The following is a 23,021-nucleotide window of genomic DNA, read 5'->3' as shown; positions in this document are numbered from 1 at the left end:
ATAATAATAATAATAATAATAATAATAATAATAATAATAATAATAATAATTATCATTATTATTATATTATTATTATTTCTACCCCACTCTTCAGCCAAGGCAATCAGGGCGGCTTACAGTTTGTTAATTAGACATTTCCCTGCCCTCAGGCTTTATGATTCCTACATATACCCTACTTTATTGAACATAAGAGACTGAACCTGTATTGTGAATAGCCCAATTTCATTTTCATGTTGACTTTTTTGTATATGTTTAGCTGTATTGTTCTCTTTTCAATTGTAAGCTTATTTTTAGTACCAATTTTGGGAGAAAGGTGAGATAAAAATATCATCATCATCATCTCATGTTCATATTTTTTCTGCAGGCAAATGTGGACACGGTGGTAGAAATGATGTCACCCAGAATTTTCCTCCCACGGGTGGCATCAACAAAGAGACTTCAGATCCTCGACTCTCCCCACACTATCGGTTACACAAGCAAGCAGCTGAATTAGCCATACAAGCGACAAGAGACTTCTTCATAGGTGAAGGTAAGTCCCCAACCTGAACCCTTGGCAACCAGGGTGGAGGGGTGGGATTGATGCCTTGTTACAGAAACCTGCCTTTGGTCACTGCATATCAGAATGGCTCTACTGAATTCTGTCTTCTTCGTGAAACAATTAGGACAATTCTGAAGGCAGTGGAGAAAACTCAGCTTGCCACTAACCATTTATTGGTTATTACCATTAAAGCCCTACATGATTTCAGTCCAGGTTACTTTCGGAATCACTTGCTCCCATATAACCCACCCCATACACTCTAGGAGACATTTACCTCAGTCAAGCAGAACTAGGCTGGCAACTGCCAGCCAGAGGACGTTTTCTTCAGCCACCCTTAGTCTGTGGAATAACCTGCCGGAAGAGAGTCCACAGCTGAATATACTGTCTGAATTTAAAAGAGCAGTAAAGACCACTCTCTTCCAGTAGGCCTATCCAGATGATTTTTGAAATTGTGAATTTTAAATGTGGATTATTTCATATGCATGTGTCTAGTGGCGCAGTGGTTAAGTGCCTGTACTGCAGCCACTCACTCAAAACCATAAGGTTGCAAGTTCAATACCAGAGAAAGGGCTCAGGCTTGACTCAGGCTTGCATCCTTCCAACGTCACTAAAATGAGAACCCAGATTGTTGGGAGCAGTTAGCTTACAGTTGTAAACCACTCAGACACTGTTAGTTCAGTATGAAGCGGTATATAAATGAGGCTGTTTGTTTGTTTTAAATGGAGATTGTTTTTAATTAGTGTTGTGTTTTTAGCTGATCTTATGTATTTGTTGGGCCGTTGTTGTTGCCCACCTTGATCCAGGGAGGGAAGCGACAAGAAATAATAATAATAATAATAATAATAATAATAATAATAATATAATGACTCTACCCATGACATGTTGCATTTTGAGATAACAGTGGTGCAGTGTTCCTTTTGCAAAATAAACAATGACTAGTATTTTTTTTTTTTTTTACTTTTTTCATCTAACAAGTATGTAATATTTTCTCATTTTTCCTCATTACTCTTGAGGGACAAAAATACATTTTTTGATTCCTGCTGCCAAATTTAGTCCCTTGTTTTCTTTTTTAAACTGACTTTCACAAATCTGCAAAAACTGATCATGCATTTCAAGCTTTTGTTCTTTTTCCAGTAAAACAAAATAGACAAATTCTAGTCACATCAGCCTAAGATGCAGTACTTTACAGTACAATATCCTTGTTTTGTTGACTATTTGCACAGGATCCGGCCTCCTAAGCCACATTGGACATGATACCTTCCAGAAGTTTTTCAGCTTGGAAGGTTATTCCCTCACCTTTGCAATAGACACAACTGGAAGTATGTCAGATGATATCCAACAGGTCAAAAACACCTGCATTGAAATCCTCCGAGAATATTCTGGATCTCCTGATGCACCTTTTAACTACATCCTTGTGCCCTTCAATGATCCAGGTGAGACAGAAAGTGTGGTTCTGCACTTACATGTAGTCTGAAATTGCCATCCTTTGTTCACTCATTCTTTATGGGGAAGCCAATAACCTTGTTATTGCCAACCTGTCTGCTTGTATATTTTAAGAATTCTGTATTTTAAGAGTTAAAAAACACAATCCAGTAGCAGCGAAGACAGAAGAAAAATTAAATCAGTGTAAAATAGAACAGCTAAAATGGAAAGTTAAAGTTTCATTTCACTGGATAACACTGTAAAGAAATTATTCTTTGTTGTCATGTGCCATCAAGTCCTTTCTGACTTATAGCAACAGTAAGGTGCACCTGTCATAGAGTTTTCTGAGAGCTGAGTGTATGACTTGCTAGTCAACAATTTTTTTCCTCATTTGTGGCACTGTTTTATTATTTATTATTCAAAACCCATATAAATTCAAATAGTCCAGTGTTAATATTTATATTGCACTGAGCATTGCCAGCGCAACTGTCCCTTTAAGTAGAAGCTGATTCTCTGTAGCATCTATAACTGTCTCTTTTTCAATAATTATACAGCTTTTGATATTTGTCACTTAAATGTGTCTTGATTATTACGTTCTTGTTCTCTGCAGAGAGGGTTCTTTAAGAACCAGTCTTTATTACAAGTCACTATGCTGTGGCTTATTAATAGTAATTTTATTTGTCAGTATTGTACAATGCACATATTAAAACAAGATCTTGGCTATGGGCATAGGCCCATAGATGAGCCCACACTGTTATTTGCACACACTTATTTGAATTGGCTCATATAGATTTATGCAAACTGTGTCAGTCTTATCCTCTCTATTTTTTTATTTATTGCATTTTAATTTTTTGTTTTATTTTTAACAGTTGTCAGAATCCAAGGCCCCTGGTGAAGGAAAGAAACAAAACCAGAAAAATAAACAAATTATTAGCAATGTTTTCACTTGCTCATCCTCTAATGTACTTGTCCCCAAACAGTGCTCTTTAAGGCATTTTGGACTTCAGCTCCCAGAATCCCAGACTATTGGTCAACATGTCTGAGGCTTCTGGGAGCTGAAGTCCAAAATCTCTTAAAGCACAGTTTGGAGACCACTAATCTAATGTGATATATGCCATCCTCTGCCAACAATATCCTTCAGAACTCTATCTTGGGCAAACAGTCCAGTCTCTGTGCCAAAAGATAAGTGGACATAAATCAGATATTGGGAATGGGAATACACAAAAACCTGTTGCAGAACATTCAATCTTCCTGACCATTCCATCTTTGACTTCAGGATAGGGGTCCTTGAACCAAAAAACTGCAAACAGCTGAATTACAATATAGCTCCCTGGCCTTAGGCAGCATCTTTCCTCCTGCATTTGTCCCTCAACAATCATAGTTAATACTAAACCTGTCACCTTATCACCATACCCACAAGTTTTGTAGTTCTATGGCTGCTCATATAATCTGATTATAAAGGTCCTTCTTGGTTACTGGTTCACTCCATGCATTTGAGGAAGTAGCCCAAGACTACGGAAACTTGTGCCACAACATCTTTGCTCCATTAGTCTCAAATGTGCAACAAGATCTCCTCGCATACTGATATTTGCTTTATAGTATGTCTGTATTTTCAGCCATTAGTTGCAATCCTTCATGTCTTCATTCCTCAGTCTCTCTTGCCCCTATTTTTCCTGGCAGATGTTGGCCCAGTCCTGAAGACCCAGAATGTGGATGAATTTGAGTCCTATATCTCTAAACTCAGAGCTATTGGGGGTGGCGATTGCCCAGAGATGTCATTAACTGGCTTGAAGCTGGCACTACAAGAGAGTTTGCCAAGGTAGAACTGATTCCCATATTTGCCTTTCTCCCCTTACATCCCAACATATCTCTTCCCATTTCATTCACTCTTTCTATCCTACCTTTTCACTTTAGATTCCACAAATCACTTCTTGGCTGTGGCTGCATTGCAGAAATAATCCAATTTGGCACCACTTTAACTTTCATGGCTCAATGCTGGGAAATTCTAGGGGTTGTACTTTATTGTGGTACCAGAGCTTTCTGACGGAGAAGGTTAAATGTCTCACAAAACTACAGTTCCCAGAACTCCATAGCATTGAGCCATGGTGTCAAACTGGATTATTTCTGCAGTGTGGACAGCCCCCTTGTTTCTTAAATTTACTTTGTGTCTTCTCTTTCACTGTCGGATATACGTAGAATTTCCATAGCTTGGAAAAGATCCTTTTTTGGACAGTATCTCCCAGAATTCCCCATGTGGCCCCCACAATGGCCAGTGGCAAAAAAACCAAATCTTAACTCAAGAATTTCTTCTTAGATCATCCATACATCGGGATGAAATTCTTCATAATTTCATTCTCAAAGGAAGCAACAAACAATTTTAGCCATTCCCATTCTGAGCAGGTTCCCCCCCCCCCAAAAAAAAACATTTTAAAAGGCTATTTACACTTTAGGATTTATTCGATACAAAATCCTCATGTGGTTTCATTTTGCACAGAAAGCAGTGTTTTTCTGCCCAGAAAATCATATTTCTGCATAGATATGTTATTTTCCGTGCAAAAAATGTGTTAATTTTGCACAGAATAAGTTTTGAACTACCATGATTCTCTGAGAGCCAACATGGTGTCGTGGTTGAAGTATTGGACTAGGAGACTGGGAGACCAGGATTTGAGTCCCTTATCGGCCATGGAAATGCACTGGGTGACCTTGGACAAGTCACACTCTCTCAGCCTCAGAGGAAGGCAAGGTTAATAACCTTTCTGAACAAATTCTGCCACGAAAACCTTGTAATAGGTTTGCCTTAGAGTTACCATAAGCCAGAATTGACATGAAGGCACACAACAACAACAACGACAACAACAACAAAGATTCTCATCAGTCCAAGATTCTTCTTATGAGGTTTTCTGATACTCAAGAAACAAAATTTTAAAGTATTTTCAGATATTCTTTCCATTTCTACCCACACGTAGCACCTCTTAGTCCCTTCCTCAAAACATCCCTCAGTGAAGTGGCTCTTAACTCACCAATGTTATTCGCCAACAATAATGTGTCACTATTTGGTTTTCGTTTATGTGTGACTGTATTTGCTCACTTTTATCCCTTGTTATTCTTTGTTGTCTCAGCCTTTCCTTCTAAGAATAACACAGTAAGCCCAGTTGGATCAAAACTAAGACCTATCAAGTCCAACATCCTGTTTCTTCCTCCAATCCATTCCATCTAGTTTCTGCATTACCCTGCACTTTATCAAACTTTTACATTTTACTTTTGCGTACAATGGCCCCTAAATTATATATTTTTGTATTTGTTTATTTTCAGGAATGCATATTGGTGTGCAATGCCCCTAAAATAGACATTTTGTTATTCACAAACACACATACACGATACAAGAATTTTGAAGGCATTTTTATATGATTATATAATTGGTAGTTACTTTTTTGATATTTTTTTGGTTTGTGTAATTTTAGTTCATTATATTATTAGTAGCTATTCCCTATATGTACTTTAGTTACTTTTTTGTTACTTTTTAATATTATATTTGGTGCCTTGTATGATTTTCCCCGAGTTTGTTTGGTATACAGGACTCCTGTGAAAGTGGAAAAACCTGAAATAAAAACTGTAAAAGTCAAAGCCGCAAATGCGGAGGGATGACTGTAGTTTTCCTTTTGAGACTCTCCTGTGTTTCTTTTAATGCATAACTCAGATGCAACGGAGCTATTCCACATTCAACCCCACTTCTCTGTCACTCCATCCCAGGTCTGGGAAGCTTCTGAACCTCCAGATGTTTTAAGTACAAGTCCTAGAAGTCCTAACCATCATGAAGAGATTGTGGGAATTATAGTCCAAACTATCCACAAACGTTCTCCATCCTTGCCCTCACCCACATCACACCCCAACCCAGAACCTGGAAAAGTCACTCTTTGGGACTATAGCACCCAGAATCCTCTAGGCAGAAAGTCACAAATTATATCCTCCCCTTCAAAATAATGTTCCCATTTTTACTTCTATTGACCACCGTTCTGCAGAGCGCATTAGCCCACTGAAGTATCTTCCATTCCAAAAGATCCTTTCTCCCTTCTCCAGGTCAAAGATCTTCACCTTTACTGATGCTGGGGCTAAAGATAAATGGCTGAAGGATGAGATCAAGGTCCTGATCGATTCCTCTGGGTCTGAGTTGAACTATGCCCTCACTGGATACTGTTCCAGCCGCAGACGGAGAAGTAAGTAAATCTGGGCAAAGACGCCAGGAAGAAAATAATGGAGGGGAATGGGTGGCATTCTAAATCTCTTGTTACTGATCAGGGGCAGGATGGTAGATAATGGAAGAAACATTGCCCTTTACTTAGGCTGATCATACATAACATTTTAAACAGGACGGTACTATTTTTTTTGTATTTCCAGACCATCCTGTCGTTTTAATATAAATGTCAATTTTTCCCATTTTCAAGAAAAAATGTTCTGCTATGTTGTGAAGATGGTTTGAAATTGTCAAAAAAAATTGTGTCATGGACTGTGAGACGTTTTATGATAAGATGTTGAAAGACCAAAATTTGCTGCATAAGATTACTTCATTGGAGAAATATCCATGGTATGATTGCGGTGAAATACAGTCCCCCTCTACGTCTATCTAAATTTTTGTATGAGTTTGCCACTGAAGAAGAATTGTTAGCTCAATAGGTTCATGTAACAACCCTTTTGTTATTGCTTTACTTTTTTGTGAGCATGAAATATTACATAACCCCATCCTGTTTTGACATCCCAATGTCCCGTTTTTTGTCTCAAGGAAATATAGTCTTGTAAACAATTTATTAATCTCCACAGGCATGGCTGAGGAAGAAAGAGAAGCCTTTGGAAAAACTTATGCTAATCTCTACGAAGAACTAGCAGCTTATTCTGGTGGCTACTATGTGATGACCACCAAAAGTGAGCTCTCCCAGATCCTGGGAATAATGGAGCTTTCCCTGAATGCTGCCCCTGTGAAGGTGGCCCATATTCAACTGAACGGGGCACAGTTCTCCTTCCCTGTGGATGAGACTCTCACAGAAATTACTGTCTCGGTCAAGAGCTTAAGATCCACTGGATTCAGCATGACTGTGTTGCAGCCTTCAGGTAGGGATGTCTGCGATGCAAAAGACAAAAGACTGGGCTTTGCTGCCAATGGACAGTGTGGGAAAGAACAACTCTTGGGTCATTTGTCATCTGAGCCTGTATTCCTCCCTGTATCTCTGCCCACTTTTGTGTGCAAAGCACCTTTGAGATGAAATGAGCAAAAAAAGTTGTAGCACAAGCTTTGCTAGACTTGATCTACACGCATCTGAGGAAGTAGATAAAGATTACAAAAGTTTATGCCACAACTTCTTTTGCTCACTTAGGGCACATACAGACAGGCCAAAATAAAGTCACTTTGGAGGTATGCTGTTTAAATGACACATGCATCTTAAGAGGCCAGAAGCTGCGCTCCAGTCCTTAGGATTGGAGCGTGGCTTTGGTGTGGCTTCTAGTCTCTTAGGAAGCATGCATCATTTAAACAGCATACCTCCAAAGTGATCCAAAGCAGCTTTATTTTGGCCTGTCTGTACATACTTCATACTGATACTGCATACTGATTGCATACTGATGATTGCATACTGATATTACAGATTAACACGTCTGGCTCTGATTTCTGTTCACTTTTATGTCATCCTGCGGCAGGGACCCCATCAACATTCACTGAGATGGTGATCAACACACCCAAGCACAAGGTTGTGAAGGTGTCTCCTGTCCATGAGAGGGGTTCGTGGAGTGTGACAGTCTCTCCCAGTGGTGCCTATGAGGTGGAAATAGGAGGCAAGAGCTTGCTTGACTTCTCCTATCAGATTATGCAAAAGCAGAAAGAGTATGTGCTCCCAGTCCAAGGAAGGCCTGTGAAAGGTAAGCATTCTCTGGAGTGTTTCTCTTACACTGAAAGAAGAATTACACATCCCAGATTTTAGAAAAATTACTACACATGGCTCCTGCATCCTCCAGCCAGTGTGACCTTTGGCTGGGGAATTCTAGGAGTTGTAGAAAAAAACTAACCCTTCCAAGCTCTGGTGGAAAAACACATATAAGGAAGCTTTTCATTGGAAAAAGCAACTCCAAAATAGGAAAGGGAAGTTGGTTTTATGGATGGATGAGTGAATCTGTCAGTATTTGGTTTGCTTTATTTCTCATTTTTTGATTCTTCCGTATTCATTTCGTCACATGTCCACATCAGTTTTCCCTTTGAAAAACATCTGCAGGCAAATAAATATGCATTTTGAGAAAAAATCTCCTACTGTGCCCTATTTTTGTATGAAAGTTGGCTATGCAAATTTCCTGCATGCAGTTCCCTGTAATATAATATAGTTCTGGGTGGTTTGTTCACACACACACACACCATTAATATAGGCATTTCTGCATACAATTATTAATGTTCCCTTCTTGGCTAAACATGTTTGCAAGTTGTAACTTTAGAGAAATGGGCACAGAAGAGAAGCAGTCACAGGTGTTATTCTCAAATATATTCCTTAAAAATATGCAATTTAATGCATACTGATATCTTTTTTGAGCCAACAAGTAAAGGTGCATCTACACTGTAAAAATACTGTAGCTTGACAACACTTTAAGTGCTATAGCTTCATCCTGTGGAATCCTGGCATTTGTAGTTTTACAAAATCTTTACCTTTCTCTGCCAAAGAGTGCTGGTACCTCACAAAACTACAAGTCCCAGGATTCCATAGAAAGTCATCATGGCAGCTAAAAGAGAATCATAGCACTGTAACTGTTTATTGTGAAAGGGCCCCAAAGCACAGACCATAGTCATGTGCTCCGGAGCTAAACATTATGCTCAGAAAAACAGAACTCAGTACAGTAGGCAGAGATAGATAGGGAAGGATAGCTGAAAGATTCCATGGTTGCTCTTCTGACCTCCGGCATCTTTCTCAGGTGCAAACTACACTTTCTCCATGAAGCTGATGGGGGACGCCAAAGGTACCGAGGTCCAGCGCCTGGCCTACACTACTGGACAGGGGGTTCCCATTGGCTCTGTCACTTTGAACCAAACCTTTGATGCTTTTGGCAACCTCTTGGCCATAGCTCCCATTTCTTTGCATGCTCCGGTATGTATCACTTGATTACTAGTAACTAGGGGTGTAGCAAAAGTGTTGCTTGTATTTCTGGAGATATTTGTCTTTCCACTAGGAAGGTAGGCATAAGTATCCTATCAGCCATGGAGTGAAACTCAGTGGAGATTATCCGATGGAGGATGAGAGAGAAGCCTGTCTTTATCCCATCCATAACAGCAATTGCACAAAAGACATTCTCACATGTCGTGCTTATCCTGTCATAAACCTGTCACTGAAGTGGAATTGTATTAACGGGTTCTTTTGTTAATGCAAAATGAAGAACAAGGACAGGACAATTCCACTTCATTGACGGGGCAATGACAGAATCAGCACAATGTCCTTTGAAAGCTTTTGCATGATCACTGTCACTCCCAATTCCCAGATGGGACAATGACAGGGTAAGTGCGACATCATCTGAAAGTCCTTCCCGTAATCACATGGAAAGGACGGGACAAGGACATCTGATAATCCCCAATGGCTGCTAGGATTTTCACATCAGTGAGGCAGGTGCCTCCACACTGACTTTAATCTAAAATTTTCAGGAGCTGTTCAAGGTTCTGAATTTTGGCTCCAAAACAGATTCAGCATGTCAGTTAGATCCTTTAAAGTTCATATTAAAACCCAGAATGGATTCACAGCCCTTCTGACAGGGAAGCCACCAGCCACCATGAATGGCTGGTTTTCATTGGTGAAAGGAAGGGCATGCAGAACACGATATTTTCATGCTGTTTTCAAATTTAGTTTATGTTACATATTTGGGGGGGGGGGATGGTTTTAACTGTTGTTTGTTTGTTTATTACTACCAATGTTTGAATCCATTTCTCCATGCCCTGGTCTCTGGAGCAGCAGAAAACAAGCTTGCTCCATCCTCAGTGGCACTCTACTTCATTGGAAAGCTATCATACACACACACACACACACACACACACACACACAGAGAGAGAGAGAGAGAGAGAGAGAGAGCAGTGAAATGCCTCTCCTTAAGAGTCCCTCTTCTCTCTCTCTTTTAGGTTTTAGTTGCCAAGATTCATTTATATTGTCTTAACTTTATATGGAGCCAGTGTGGTCTAGTGGACTCTGGGAGATCAGAATCTCCATTCATCCAGGGGAACCCACTGGGTGACCTTGGGCAAATCACACTCTCTCAGCCTCAAGAAGAAGGCAGAGGCAACGCCTCTCTCAGCAAATCATGCAAAAGAAACCTCATGATCACCATATGCTGGAAACAACTTGAAGGCACACAGCAACAATGAATGTTGTTGTATGTAGCCACTACAAATTGCTTGTGTTGCTCTGGTTGTTAATTCTTGTCATTGCCATTGTAATTTCAGTGTGTTTTCATTATACGGATTGTCGGAGGGGGGAAACTTGTGTTGCAGCCTTCCTTGAAAGCACTAGTAGTCCAATATTGTGATTTATATGTATTAAATAAAATAAAATAAACCAGATCATGGGTCCACTGATCAGCTCAGTATTGTTGTCACCAAGGGTGAACAGCCTGTGGTCCTTTAAGCATGATTGATTTCTAACCCCCCTCAGCTCCAGCTAGAATGGCCACTTGCCAAGGATGATTGAAGCTGTAATGCAAAATTTTAGGGGCAACCACTTGCCCACCCCTAATTCTACAGTGATTGGCAGTGGCTCTTCAGGGTTGCTATCCATTTACCTCTTAGCTATTCAATTCTGAGGACCTATTCACACTGCACAATTATATCATGCTATTCCACCTTAATTGCCATGGTTCCATCCTATGGCATGTAGGGAGGGGCATTTAACCAGGGAGTTCCAGTGCCTCAAACTGCAAATCCCAGGATTCCATCAGATGGGACCATGGCAGTTAACATGGAATAATTGCAGTGTAATTGCCTAGTATGAATGGGCTCCAATAGTGGTGACTGGAATGCACTCGGGGGCCTCATTCCCACTTACAGATAAATCAGTGTGTGATCCGAATCGATGGATCGATTCCACATCGGGTCGTGGTTTACATTACACTTGCCCCGATCGCATTTTCTGTCATTTTCTGGCGTCAAAATAACCCACTTGTGGTTCCTGTTCACGAATGAATCAATTCAAAATTATTCAGTTCCAGCCAGTCAAAAGGGAAATTTGAATTGATTCCGATCCACTTGTGGTTCACACTTGCGTGGAATCGATTTATCGAAAGAGAAACAGAAAAATTGGCGTCAAAAAGACATGGGTTAAATGGGTCTGGAGCATGGCCCTTCTCTCAGAATCACTTAAGCGAATCGGATTAAGTGGGAACCAGGGTCATTTGAAGCGGTTCAAATCGAATTGGATCCAGTTTAAAATGTAGTGGGAATGAGGCCCTAGAGTCATCCAAAGTGTGGAAGGAACTTGTTTCAGAGGATAGAATTTGGCACCTCCTTTAAAGTCTGGTCTAGGACCTATAGTTGACCTGAAAGCTGCCAGTCACCACTGTTCCTTTCCAAAGGTCTTGGCCAGAATCTTTCCCTCTAAATTTACATATGCATCAAGCCACATAGCAACAGTGTAAGAAGTCTTCAGCTGTATTTTGGTTCTCCTTCACCTTCCAGACTACCTTGCTGATTGTGGAAGGCCAATCTCCAGGACATCATCCTTTTTCACGAGTCAGTGCTGAACCCATCAGTACAGAGTCGGTACAGATCATGTCATTGCCAGACCAAAATGGTAAGCTGCAAAGAACAACTCTACCCATTTCAGCTTCCTCAATTTTTCTTAATCTTGACTTCCTTTCACTCTGTTTTGACATCAATCAGATTTTCAGCTCCAGAAATGTGTGCAGTTAAATTTGATATTTGTGTGAACAGGCTTTATGCAGTATATCAAAATTAAAATGTATTACAGATTGAGTCTCCTTTATCCAAAATGCTTAGGTCCAGAAAAAGTTTGGTTTTGGGTTTTTTAATCATTATTTTGGAATACTTGTATTTGCATATATGTACATAATGAGATATCTTGGATTTGGGACCCAGGCCTAAAGAAAAAAATCATTTATGTTTCATATGTATTTTATATACATAGTCTGAAGGTAGTTTTACACAATATTTGTAATAATTTTATGCATGAAACAAAGTTTGTGTACACTGAACCATCAGAAAGCAAAGATCCATACAACAGCCACTCATGAAAAAAATCAGGGATGTTGGTATTTTTCGGGTTTTGGAATTGCAGGAAAGGGAGACTCAACCTGACTGCATTTTTACGTAGGTATTACTAAATCGTTATGTGTTGTCCTTTCAGTTTTTAATTTGACAATTATGTTTTTGTATTTATGTAGCCCTTGGAGAAGGCCGTTGAAATATATACATAGGCTGAAACACATTGGGCTTTTTCCAAAATAATAAAAAAGAAAAGAAAAACTACCATCTCTGAGCACTGAGAGATGTATCGCTCTTTTTTTTCCTGTGGATGTCATGAAAATCCATGCATATTTACAGTGCAGATTACTGTTAATACGTGAAGGTTCATTCCCCATTTTGCTCAACTTATGTATACACTTGTACTCCATCTCAGAGCACATATTTCAAAAATTACTTTTGGAACAACCATTTCCAGCATCCTCATACTGGCTGGGGATCCTGGGTCTTGTAATCCAAAAAATCCCAAACACTTATTTCCTTAAGCCATGACTTGAGAAATAGCTGCTAACCTTGTGAACACACTCTTCTTCCCAGGGACAATGTCACCCGGAGAGACCTTGGAGCTCTCTGTCCTGGTGGTGAATGATGGGCCAGCAGCTTCATTCACTTTCAAGGTCTGGGATGACCTGAGTCTCCTAAGGAGTTTCAAGCCAACAGGAAGCTTCTTAAATCCAGGAGAAAATATCACCCTCACGGCAACTTTCATGGCATCTGGAGAAAACAGCAGCTTTGCTTCCAGGTAAGATTGTACTGTATTGCCAGAATAGTAGAAACCAAGGTAGAAACCAGATGGGTTTTTAAAAAACTTGCAAATCCTGGGTTTTGTACCTGTACTATCGAATTTTATTTTCCTGATGCTTTTGCCCTGTACAGACTAGCCTGAAAGGCCGGCTTGGGGGTGGAGTCGGGGCATCGCATCCAGATGACACACACCCCCAGGGCGCCATGACACTGTGCGCCACTCCACATGAGAGACAATAATGCTACCCCAGAATTGAGGATTCACTATATGAGAAGCAGTCCCATGAAGCCTTTAAGTTATTTTGATGGAAACAAAATATTTGGCAGAGATGCTTGAAAGAATGTAGTAGGAGTTCATACCAGGACTTCAGGATCTTCCAGGAAGGAAATTAGGATCTGGTGGATTAGGACAAAAAACATTAGTGGGACGGGATAACACATCATGTCTGAACTGGGTTGCTAGGGGGAGCAGAATGGGTATACTGGGTATGCCAGGTACAACAGATGCCCCCTTGCACACACATCCCACCTGAGGATGCACACACTCTGTTCATAATAAACCTTTACATGTTTTACCAGTATTGCAACGTTCGCTGCAAACAGCTCAACAGCCCAGAACTACCTGAAGCTGCCCATCACTGTCATCCCTGAGACAGCCCTGGTGAGTCTGACCTGCTGTAGTTGCTACAAATACCTACTGATCAGTTAAAGATTCTTTCTTTCATTTCCCCTTAGAAAACAGTCTCCTAATAGCTATGTAACTAGGGTTGCCATGTTTGTGTGTGTCTGTGCATGCATGCCTTCAGGTCACCTGTCAATTTATGGTAACCTCATGAATTTCATAAAGTTTTCTTAGGCAAGGACAACTCAGATGTTGTCCTTCCACAGTTATTTCCTCTGAAACGTAGCCTATGGGATTTGGTATTGATTAGTGGTCCCCATCCAAGTACTAACCACAGCTGAACCTGCTTAGAGATCAGCCAGGACTTGGTGTTGTTAGGGTATTTCAAACCCTAAGCTTGCCATACCACCCAGTGTCATTGCTGAGAATGTCATCACCTGGTGTGTGGGGGTGAGTCACCTTGCCTTTCCTCCCCCCAGCCACCCGCCCATCCAGACCACTCCTGAGGGGGATGGCACTGTGGCCTCTAGAGAGCCCATTCAGGGTCCAACATTGCTGCTCTCTCTCTCTGCATGCTGTTTACATTACATAGACCCAAAACTCTGAATCAAATCTGGGCTATTTTCACAACACTCAGACCCAAATCATGTTTTTCACCCCTTGCGCTGCAATAAGAACACCTTTTGCTCTGGATTTTCCACATTCTGTGAGCACAAGTCACTGGGTGCCTCATTCTGACCTCAGGGCATCTTGTGCCCACATAGAAGCATAGAGTTGGAAGAGACCACAAGGGCCATCCAGTCCAACCCCTGCCATGCAGGAAATCTCAATCAAAACATCCCCGACAGATGGCCATGATGGCTGGCTCACAGGGCCCGCATGGGAAAGCAGCCACCCAAAAACCTGCAGGGCACTTCTGCTGAAAACCAATGGAAATAATTAATGGTTTTATCTGTAAGGAGGGGTTCAGGGGGGATTAGGGACCCAAATTGTACAGGGGCTGCCCATTGTATTCTGGCAAATGTAGACTAACCTCAGCCAGCATAGGGCTCTCTTTTCCTGTTCAGAGCAAGTTGCATCAAACATGGTATAGAATGTTGATCCATGAGAGCCCCAGTGCCTCTTCATATACTCGGATCAGCCTTTAGGACAGGGATGGGAAACCTGTAGCCCTCAGGTGCTTTGGGACTCTAGCTCCTATCATCCTTGACCATTGTCCATGCTTGCTAAGGCTGAAAGGAGCCAGAATCCAGAAAGATTTGGAGATCGACAGGTTTTTCAGCCTCGCTTGGACAGGATAGTTCCAGAAACATCTCTTTATATTGGGGCAGGCAACTGTCAGGGATTAGAGGACTGTGCTCCTGCTGTATCCCAGTGAAAGTCATTTTAAAATTTTGTCTGTTCATACTCCCAATGCACCCTAGAAATCGTGAAAGGGGAAATCAGTTTGTTTTTGGTTCTCTCTGGGACATCTTGGGCCTAGGAGATGCCTTTTTGATTTCCAAGCCACTTCTTGTTGGGAAAGGCTTCATCTGGACTAAAATGTGGCAAAATTGCCTCCCACGCCTGCTGTGGGAATTTGGGTCCAAAAAATTCATTGCAGTTTTTAAAAACGTATTAGGGAGGAACTAAGTGGACCCACAAAAGCAGCTCAGAGGGTCACACTTTCTCCAAAGCAAGCTGAATTTACTAGCATGTAAAATTAATCTCCCCAAGTCTGCTTTCATATGTCTTATATTGGTTGTGATATTTACTGATATCTTTTGTGATATTTACTGCTATTTACTACTCATGGGTATTGCTAAGTCACCAATGCTGGCTGAATCCAACAGGAAACGGATGAGGTCCCGCCAGTCTACAAGCTTCTAGACTTTTACATGCCTTGTGTAAGCAAACTTCAGAAAAAGCCCCTCTGTTCTGGGCACAACTGGTTCATGAGATTTTCTGCTAAGGATGCTCAGAGTGCTGTCACTGTCCGAGTCAATACTAACCCCTCTGGTCTGTCGTGCAGCCCCCAAGAGACCGGCGACAACAAGGATCTTATCTGTCACTATGCGTATGTATACCTGCCATTTTCAAGAAATCTGGCTGAAGAAGTTTTTTTTAAAGCATTAGTTGGTAATACTTTTTATTAGGATCCACTACAAGGGTCCTAATAAATTTTGGCAAAAGTGATGTAAACTTTTGGATTCTCTAGTACTCCTGGTTCACAATCAGTGGGAAAGGGGATAAACTATGAAAGAAAATAAGAAACTAAGGGGCAAAACAGACTGGCTAGAAATACTGGTATCAGGGTAGAGTGGGGATGTGGCGACTGCATGCCACATGCCCTGACTCTGCCCCGATGCCGGCATCATGCTGCGTGCCCAACCACACGGCAGAGGGCACCACTGCACTCCTTTGGCACAGCATTTATAGACGCTGTGCCAAAGAAATGCCCAAAAGCCGGCTTTTTGCTGGCTCTAAAAGGAGCAGCATTTTGCCGTTCTTGTTAGAGCCAGCAAAGCGCTGGATCGGGGCACAGTGTGCAGTTGCTGTGGCCCTGATTCAGTGCTGAAAGGAGCGGTGGAAAGCCACTACTGTGAGGCCATCTGTCAAGCCCCTAAGGATTTTTTCACATGCTGATTTTAATGCCTGGTGGCGGAGTGGTTGAATGCCGGCACTGCAGCCATTCAGAGCCCCAAGGTTGTGAATTCGATCCCAGGGACTCCAAGGTCCACTCAGCCTTGCATCCTTCCATAGGTCGCTAAAATGAGTACCCAGCTTTTGGGGGGCAATTGGTTTACACATTGTAAACCACTTAGAGAGTGCTAGTGTACTGATAAGCAGTACAAAAATGTACTTGCTATTGCTATTGCTATTAAACAGCAATTTTAGCAAGAGGATATTGTCTTTGGTAATAACTATTGCATGATGTTGCCACCAAGCTATTGCCTCTGTGCCTCTGAAACATTGTTAGAGGGCATCTTTTCACTGTTGATACGTGGCCAATCTCACTGCCACCTCACAGGTGCAAAAGTGACAGTCCACAGCAGCCCCAATATTGGGTAGTCATGTGGCATCAGTCTCTTCCTTTCTCCCTTGCCTCCTCCTCCCCCTCACTATTCCCAGGCAGCCTGTTGTTGTTGTTTTACTATTTTCCCCACTTTTTTGTCTTTCTTTCTTTTCTTTTCTTTTTTTTACAAAATTATATTCCTGTAACTCCGAAATACAATTTAACAAATACAAATAAATACTAAATGCATGCTGGGTAGGGTATAGGGCAGGAGGACAGGGTTAAAGGGGATGCAAATGCCCTGTGCTAAGTTGGAAAAAGTTAACTGAAACCAAATTGTATGTGTTAACTAGTGCTTTGAGGTACTGAAAATATTCCTCAGGTGGTGAATCTATCTCTTGCTGGATGATTGTGGTACTTTAAATAGCACATGTTTTAAAAGGAAAAACAATATATAGAGATGAGTGTGTGTGTGTCCCTCCAGGTCACATGTCAATGTATGTCTACCCCATGAATTTCATAGGGTTTTCTTAGGAAAGGAATACTCAGATTTGGTTTTGCAACTTCCTTCCTCTGAAATAGAGCCTACAGCACCTGGTACTCACTGGTGGTCTCCCATCCAAGTACAGAGCTGGTTCTGCTTAGCTTCCAAGATCAGTTAGGATCTGGTTCCCTTAGGGTATTTAAGCCATATTTTTCATTAGGAACGAGGCATAGCACTTTGAAGCAGTTACTCACAGTGGTTTGTGCAAGGTATTGATACTATTTTAGTGGTCCAAACTTTTCATTGGCACCACTAATATACAGTGGGCCCTTGGTATCCACTGGGATTTAGTTCCAGGACCCTCCGTGGATACCAAAATCCATGGATGCTCAAGTCCCATTGAATACAAAGGCATGGTAAATTGGTGTTCCTTATATAAAATGGCAACATCAAGGTTTGCTTTTGGAATTCATATATTTTAAAAACATTTTCAGGCAATGGATGCATGAATCCATGGATTAAAAAAACCGTGGATATGAAGAGGTGAGTGTAATATCAATACCTCTGAAAAAACACTGTAAGTAACTGCTTCAGGTGCTACTACTCCTTGCTTCTTCAGCTAAGCTTAACCAACAGCTCCCTCTTGAGTTTAGTATCTGCTCAGCAATACCAAACAGCAAAAATGCATAGCTTTGCAAAAACCCTTGCTAGGCCTGATTCCCACTACCTTTTAAATCAGATCACAAATCAGTTTGAACTAGTTTAAATGACCCTGGTTCCCACTTGAATCAGTTCACTGAAGTGAATCGGAGAGGGGGAAGCATACACTAGACCCATAAACCAGCATCTTTTAGATGCTGATTTTTTCCATGTCTTTTTGGATAAATCGATTCTGCGCAAGTGTGAATCAGATGTGGATCGGAATTGATTTAAATTTGCCCTTTGGCTGGCTGGAGCGGGTCCATTTTGAATCGATTCATTCATCTGTGTGAACCACAAATGGGATATTTTATTTTATTTTGCAGCAAGAAAATGCGATTGGTGCAAATGTAGTGTGAACCACGATCCAATGTCAAATCGATCCATCGATTTGGATCACACACCGATTTATTTGTAAGAGGGAATGAGGCCCTAGTTTTGTCAACACTGCGCAAGTCACATCCTGTGAGGCTCAGGGAAAGGCAATGGAAAACCTTCCCTGAACAGATCTTGCCAATAAAACCCCATGATAGGCTTGCTTTAAGATTGCCATAAGTTGGAAACCACTTGAAGGCACACAACAACAACAAAAATCAGGTCATGCCCCCTGAATCCCAACTCCTCTATTTTAGCTTCATTGCTTCCTCTTATCCCAGGTTTTCATGGTGCTTATGTACGGTGCTCATCAAAACTTTCCTTCTTCTGCTTGATCCTTTTGTTTATCTGTCTCATGTATTTGTCCCAATTTATAGGTCCGACTGCTGTTCTCCATATGCAGAAGTCCTGATTAGTGATGAAAATGGAAACACAGACACTCTCACAATAGAGTACCGGCGTCCCCGTCCCATGGCAGCCTAGTAGATAACAACAAGTATGAATATGTCTTTGCTTTTGTTTGTTTACTTATTTAAAGCTATTGTGCCCCACTCTTTCACACTTCCAAAGTAGAGGAAAATGTTACAGTTTAAAGTGGCTCTCACACTGGAGAATTAACGCAGTTTGACACTGCTTTAATTGTCATGGCTCCATCCTGTGCTGTCCTGGGATTTGCAGTTTGTTCTGTACACTGAACCATCAGAAAGCAAAGGTGTCACTATCTCAGCCAGCCATGTGGACAATTTTGGATTTTGGAGTATTTTGGATTTCAGGATTCTGGATAAGGCAGACTCAACCTGTAGAAAATTAAAAGATATTTACTATTGGCCACCAGTGAAGACAACAATGTCAAAGCTTTTGCTCTCTTGAACTTTGTTCAGATATATGGCCATTAATCTTCCTCCAGTTCAAGATCCATGCCCAACAGACCTCCACATCCTTTATGCCTTTAGTGTTATAAAACAGTATGAACTATGAATTTATTACATATGGGCTTATTAATTGTTGGGTAGATTGACTGGGAATTGTTTTTTAAAATTAGACACATACACCCAAGTTATTCATTACTTGACTCAGTTTGTTGGCTTCTTTACCTGACCTGTGAGTATTCCATATTCCTTTTTTTATATATAGAACTGAAGCTGGGCCTGCTGAATTCCTATACAACTACTTAAGCTACAGAGGAAAATATAGCATCTGTGAGCATGGAACATTTTGCATCTCCGGGAGCCAGGAGTCTAGTGGATTCGAGAAAGGAAGGACACTGACAAATGCTTTTCATTAAAAATCAATTTCTCCTCTTGTCTCTTCATCAGCCTGACAGATTTCCTCTATCATATGACAACTCCGACAGCCAATTGCCTATTATGGATCCTGTTTCTGGTTTGTTGGTGCCATTTCGAAGGAGATACTATCTAGAAGTGGTAGTACGCTGTCAACATACCTTCACCACAGCACACAGAGCCAAATAAAACAAACTTCAGATAGCAATTGTTCCTGTTTCTATAGTATTTCTATAGTATTCCTCAGTAACAAAGTGTCCATCAGTTTGAAGATCCTTCAGTTTGAAAGTCTGAGTCTTCATGGATACACTCTCCTGTTCCCATGTCAAATGTGCCACTGGAGAACATAGCAATGTCAAGAAAATCCGACTGTAAGATAAGGTTTCTTCCACTTCTTTCCCCTGCTGCAAATAGAGCATGCTACAGCCACCATCTTGTTCAGGACATGCGCAGGGTGTAAAGGGAGATATAATCTTGTTAAAGGGCCTACCCTGTGTAAGACTGAACCCACTAGGGAGGATGCTCTAGTATGTGTTTATATTACTACAGGCAGGGGATATAATTGGCTCTATGCAAGTCAGATGAATGACAGCAGCTAAAGTGATGCAGATTGTGCCTAGGATGGAGTATGGGTTGTTATTGTTGTTGTTATCTGCCTTCAAGTCATTTCCATCTCACTGTGACCCTAAGGCGAACCTATCATGGCAAATCTTGGCAAGACTTGTTTAGGAGAGATTTGCCTTTGCAATTCTCTGAGGACTCTGCTCTCCAGCTCTCTGGATATTGTCATTGTATGCCTTCAGTTCATCTCTGATTTATGGCGACCCTATCCTTGGGATTTTCATGGCAACTTTTTTTCCTAGTAGTTTTGACATTGTCATTCTCCGAGGGAGCATCACTTGCCCAACAACATCCAGTGGGTTTAATGGCTGTATGAAGATTCAAACCTTGGTCACTCAGGGGGATTGTCTGCACAATTAAAATACTCCTCAGTCTAGTCAGTTACTGTTTAATCTGGCCACACATGATGTACAGGAGTTTGAGCATTTGACAAGGCAGGGAGGGGACTCCTTAAACTCAGTAATAAAAAGGCTTCATGTTTGTTTTTTTACTGCAGTATCCACAGGGGTGCACATTATTGAATGTGTGGCATACATTCAGATGGTTGCACATTTTTGGCAAAGGGAGTGAGAATAGATGCAAATAGCTGTGAGTTCCTCTACTTTGGAACAAACATTGATCAGAATGGAGACTGCAGTCAGGAAATCAGAAGAAGATTAGGAATGGGAAAAGCAGCTATGAAGGAACTAGACAGGATCCTAAAGAGTAGATATACAACTGAGCAACATGAGGCTTGTCCAAGCAATTGTGTTCCCCATAACCATGTATGGGTGTGAGAGCTGGACAGTAAAAAAGGCAGACAGAAAGAGAATCATCTCATTTGAGATGTTGTGCTAGAGAATAGTGCTGAGAATATTGTAGATGGCCAAGTAGACAAACAAATGGGTCCTTAAACAGATCAAGCCTGAACGCTACCTAGAAACCATGATGGTCAAATTGCGGCCAGTATATTATGGGGGCAACCCAGAGTAGTCTGACCAGTGTAGACCCACACTAGTCTACCTGATGGTAGGGCCAGCCCTTCCTTCTGTTTAATTTCTACAAGTGAAACAAATCACACATGTTGCCTAAAATCTGTGGCAACTAAGTAGCACCAAATCTGTATTATCTATCAAAAAAAAAAAAAGCCTCAGGCAAAGGTAGACTGGTTGGATACATAAGCCCTACTTGGAAGTCCAGAAACAAAAAGTGTGGAGACAGGTCTATGCACAAGCTAAGTTAACTACAGCTCCAGCTTCTGTGAATTCTGAGAATGGTGAAGCCATGGGGAGGAGGGGGAGGGATGTCCGATAACAGCATTGTCCCGGCTGTTCAGATGGTTTTTCCAGCTCTGTGAGTCCAGGCTCCAATGCACCATCACTTGATGCTTGCAAAAGTAAACACATATTGTCAACCTTTAATATGACAGGCCTTCTGTGATGTGAGCACCACATACTCTCCAAGTGTCCCGATTCAGCAAGAACAGGCCCTTTAACCCTCTGTTGTCCCACTTTTTCATCTGCTTTTAAAATGTCCCAGTTTCTCCAGCTCTAGTATTCTGTGATTCTCTCCTCCTCCCACTTTATCCTTGACTTATTTCAACTGCTACTAACTGAATTCAAAGTCCAAAAATTGTATTCACTCAGTCAAATTAGGTGCAGGGTGGGGAGGAGAGTCTCGTTGGTCTCAGGCAAAAGTGAAATGTTACAGCCTCTCCTAGCCTATGTGTTTTTCCTCATTCACAACTTTTGTCATTTTGACCACAATTTGCTTGGCCAGTCATGCTCTGGTTTTTATCTGTGAAATGTTGGAGAGTATGGTGCTAATGGTTTGCAGAATAGCCTGGGCTGAACAAGCATCTTAATCAAATATCTATGAAACATTGACAAAAACAGGATAATGGACAAAAAATGCCAGAGGTTACAAAGTCCATAGTGAAGTCCCAGAGTCAAGGCCTATCTAGGGATATGGGAGTTCTTCCTCAGAACTAGATGTGTTTGAATTGGGATCACTACAGACCAGCTGAGAGGGCAAAGGCTGAGATTAGATTAAGGGAATCAGTCCAGGGAGAACATAGTAACCTTGGCTTCTGTCAGTCCAGTGTTAATGGATAGTTTTCAATTTGTGCAGCCTGATGATGTGGACAGGATCCTTGGAGAGGTAAAAGCCACCACATGTATCTTGGACCCTTGTTCTTCTTGGCTTGTTAAACAGGCCAGAGGAGGTCTGGCTGAATGGGTAAAGGAGGTCATCAATGCCTCCTTACAACAAGGCAGAATTCCATCCTGCCTAAAGGAGGCTGTTGTGAGGCCTCTGTTAAAAAAGTCATCCTTAGATCCCACAATAATGAATAACTATCTGCCAGTGTCTAACCTACCATTTCTGGGCGAGGTTCTGGAACATGTGGTGGCTTCCCAACTCCAGGGATTTCTGGATGAAATGGATTATCTAGATCCATTTCAATCTGGTTTCAGACCTGGCTATGGAACAGAGACAGCCTTGATCGCCTTGGTGGATGACCTACGCAGGGAACTGGACAGAGGGAGTGTGTCCCTGTTGGTTCTCCTGGACCTCTCAGCAGCTTTCGATACCATCGATCATGGTATCCTTCTGGACCGCCTCTCTGTGATGGGGCTTGGAGGTACTGTTTTACAGTTCCTTCCTGGAGGGGCAAACTCAGAAGGTGGTACTAGGGGACTCCTCTTCGACTCCCTGGCCATTGGCCTGTGTGGTCCCTCAGGGTTCTGTGTTGTCCCCTATGCTGTTTAACATATACATGAAACTGCTGGGAGAGGTTGTCCGGAGTTTTGGGGTGCGGTGTCATCAATATGCAGATGACACTCAACTCTGCTACTCCTTCGCACCTCAATCCAAGGAGGCAGTCCTGGTTCTAAACCAGTGCCTGTCTTCAGTAATGGACTGGATGAGAGCAAACAAGTTGAAACTTAATCCAGACAAGACAGAGGTGCTCCTGGTCAGTCGGAAGGCAGATCAGGGA

At 41.6% G+C, this 23,021-nt stretch overlaps 1 protein-coding gene across 4 annotated transcripts in view; it reads left to right on the top strand.

Annotated features, from left to right (window-relative positions):
* The window catches only part of LOC121924331 (von Willebrand factor A domain-containing protein 7-like), a 68,268-nt gene extending 47,822 nt beyond the window's left edge, over nucleotides 1-20,446 (top strand). For 3 of the 4 annotated variants that reach the window (XM_042455705.1, XM_042455708.1, XM_042455707.1), the window contains 13 exons: nucleotides 365-529; nucleotides 1,762-1,971; nucleotides 3,641-3,779; nucleotides 6,038-6,174; nucleotides 6,776-7,063; nucleotides 7,646-7,864; nucleotides 8,900-9,072; nucleotides 11,637-11,751; nucleotides 12,759-12,963; nucleotides 13,545-13,626; nucleotides 15,420-15,643; nucleotides 18,518-18,636; nucleotides 19,275-20,446. In XM_042455705.1, coding sequence (XP_042311639.1) covers nucleotides 365-529; nucleotides 1,762-1,971; nucleotides 3,641-3,779; nucleotides 6,038-6,174; nucleotides 6,776-7,063; nucleotides 7,646-7,864; nucleotides 8,900-9,072; nucleotides 11,637-11,751; nucleotides 12,759-12,963; nucleotides 13,545-13,626; nucleotides 15,420-15,643; nucleotides 18,518-18,623 — 2,063 coding nt within the window. In that variant the 3' untranslated portion in view covers nucleotides 18,624-18,636; nucleotides 19,275-20,446. The remainder of the gene's footprint in view (nucleotides 1-364; nucleotides 530-1,761; nucleotides 1,972-3,640; nucleotides 3,780-6,037; nucleotides 6,175-6,775; nucleotides 7,064-7,645; nucleotides 7,865-8,899; nucleotides 9,073-11,636; nucleotides 11,752-12,758; nucleotides 12,964-13,544; nucleotides 13,627-15,419; nucleotides 15,644-18,517; nucleotides 18,637-19,274) is intronic. The other variant, XM_042455706.1, reaches the window with a different exon arrangement.
* Nucleotides 20,447-23,021: the final 2,575 nt, after the last annotated feature.

Source organism: Sceloporus undulatus, chromosome 2 (assembly GCF_019175285.1).
Source record: "Sceloporus undulatus isolate JIND9_A2432 ecotype Alabama chromosome 2, SceUnd_v1.1, whole genome shotgun sequence".
In the NCBI taxonomy this organism is placed as follows: domain Eukaryota; kingdom Metazoa; phylum Chordata; class Lepidosauria; order Squamata; family Phrynosomatidae; genus Sceloporus; species Sceloporus undulatus.
The sequence above is the reverse complement of the archived record's forward strand: the minus strand, read 5'-3'. Positions and strand labels throughout refer to the sequence as shown.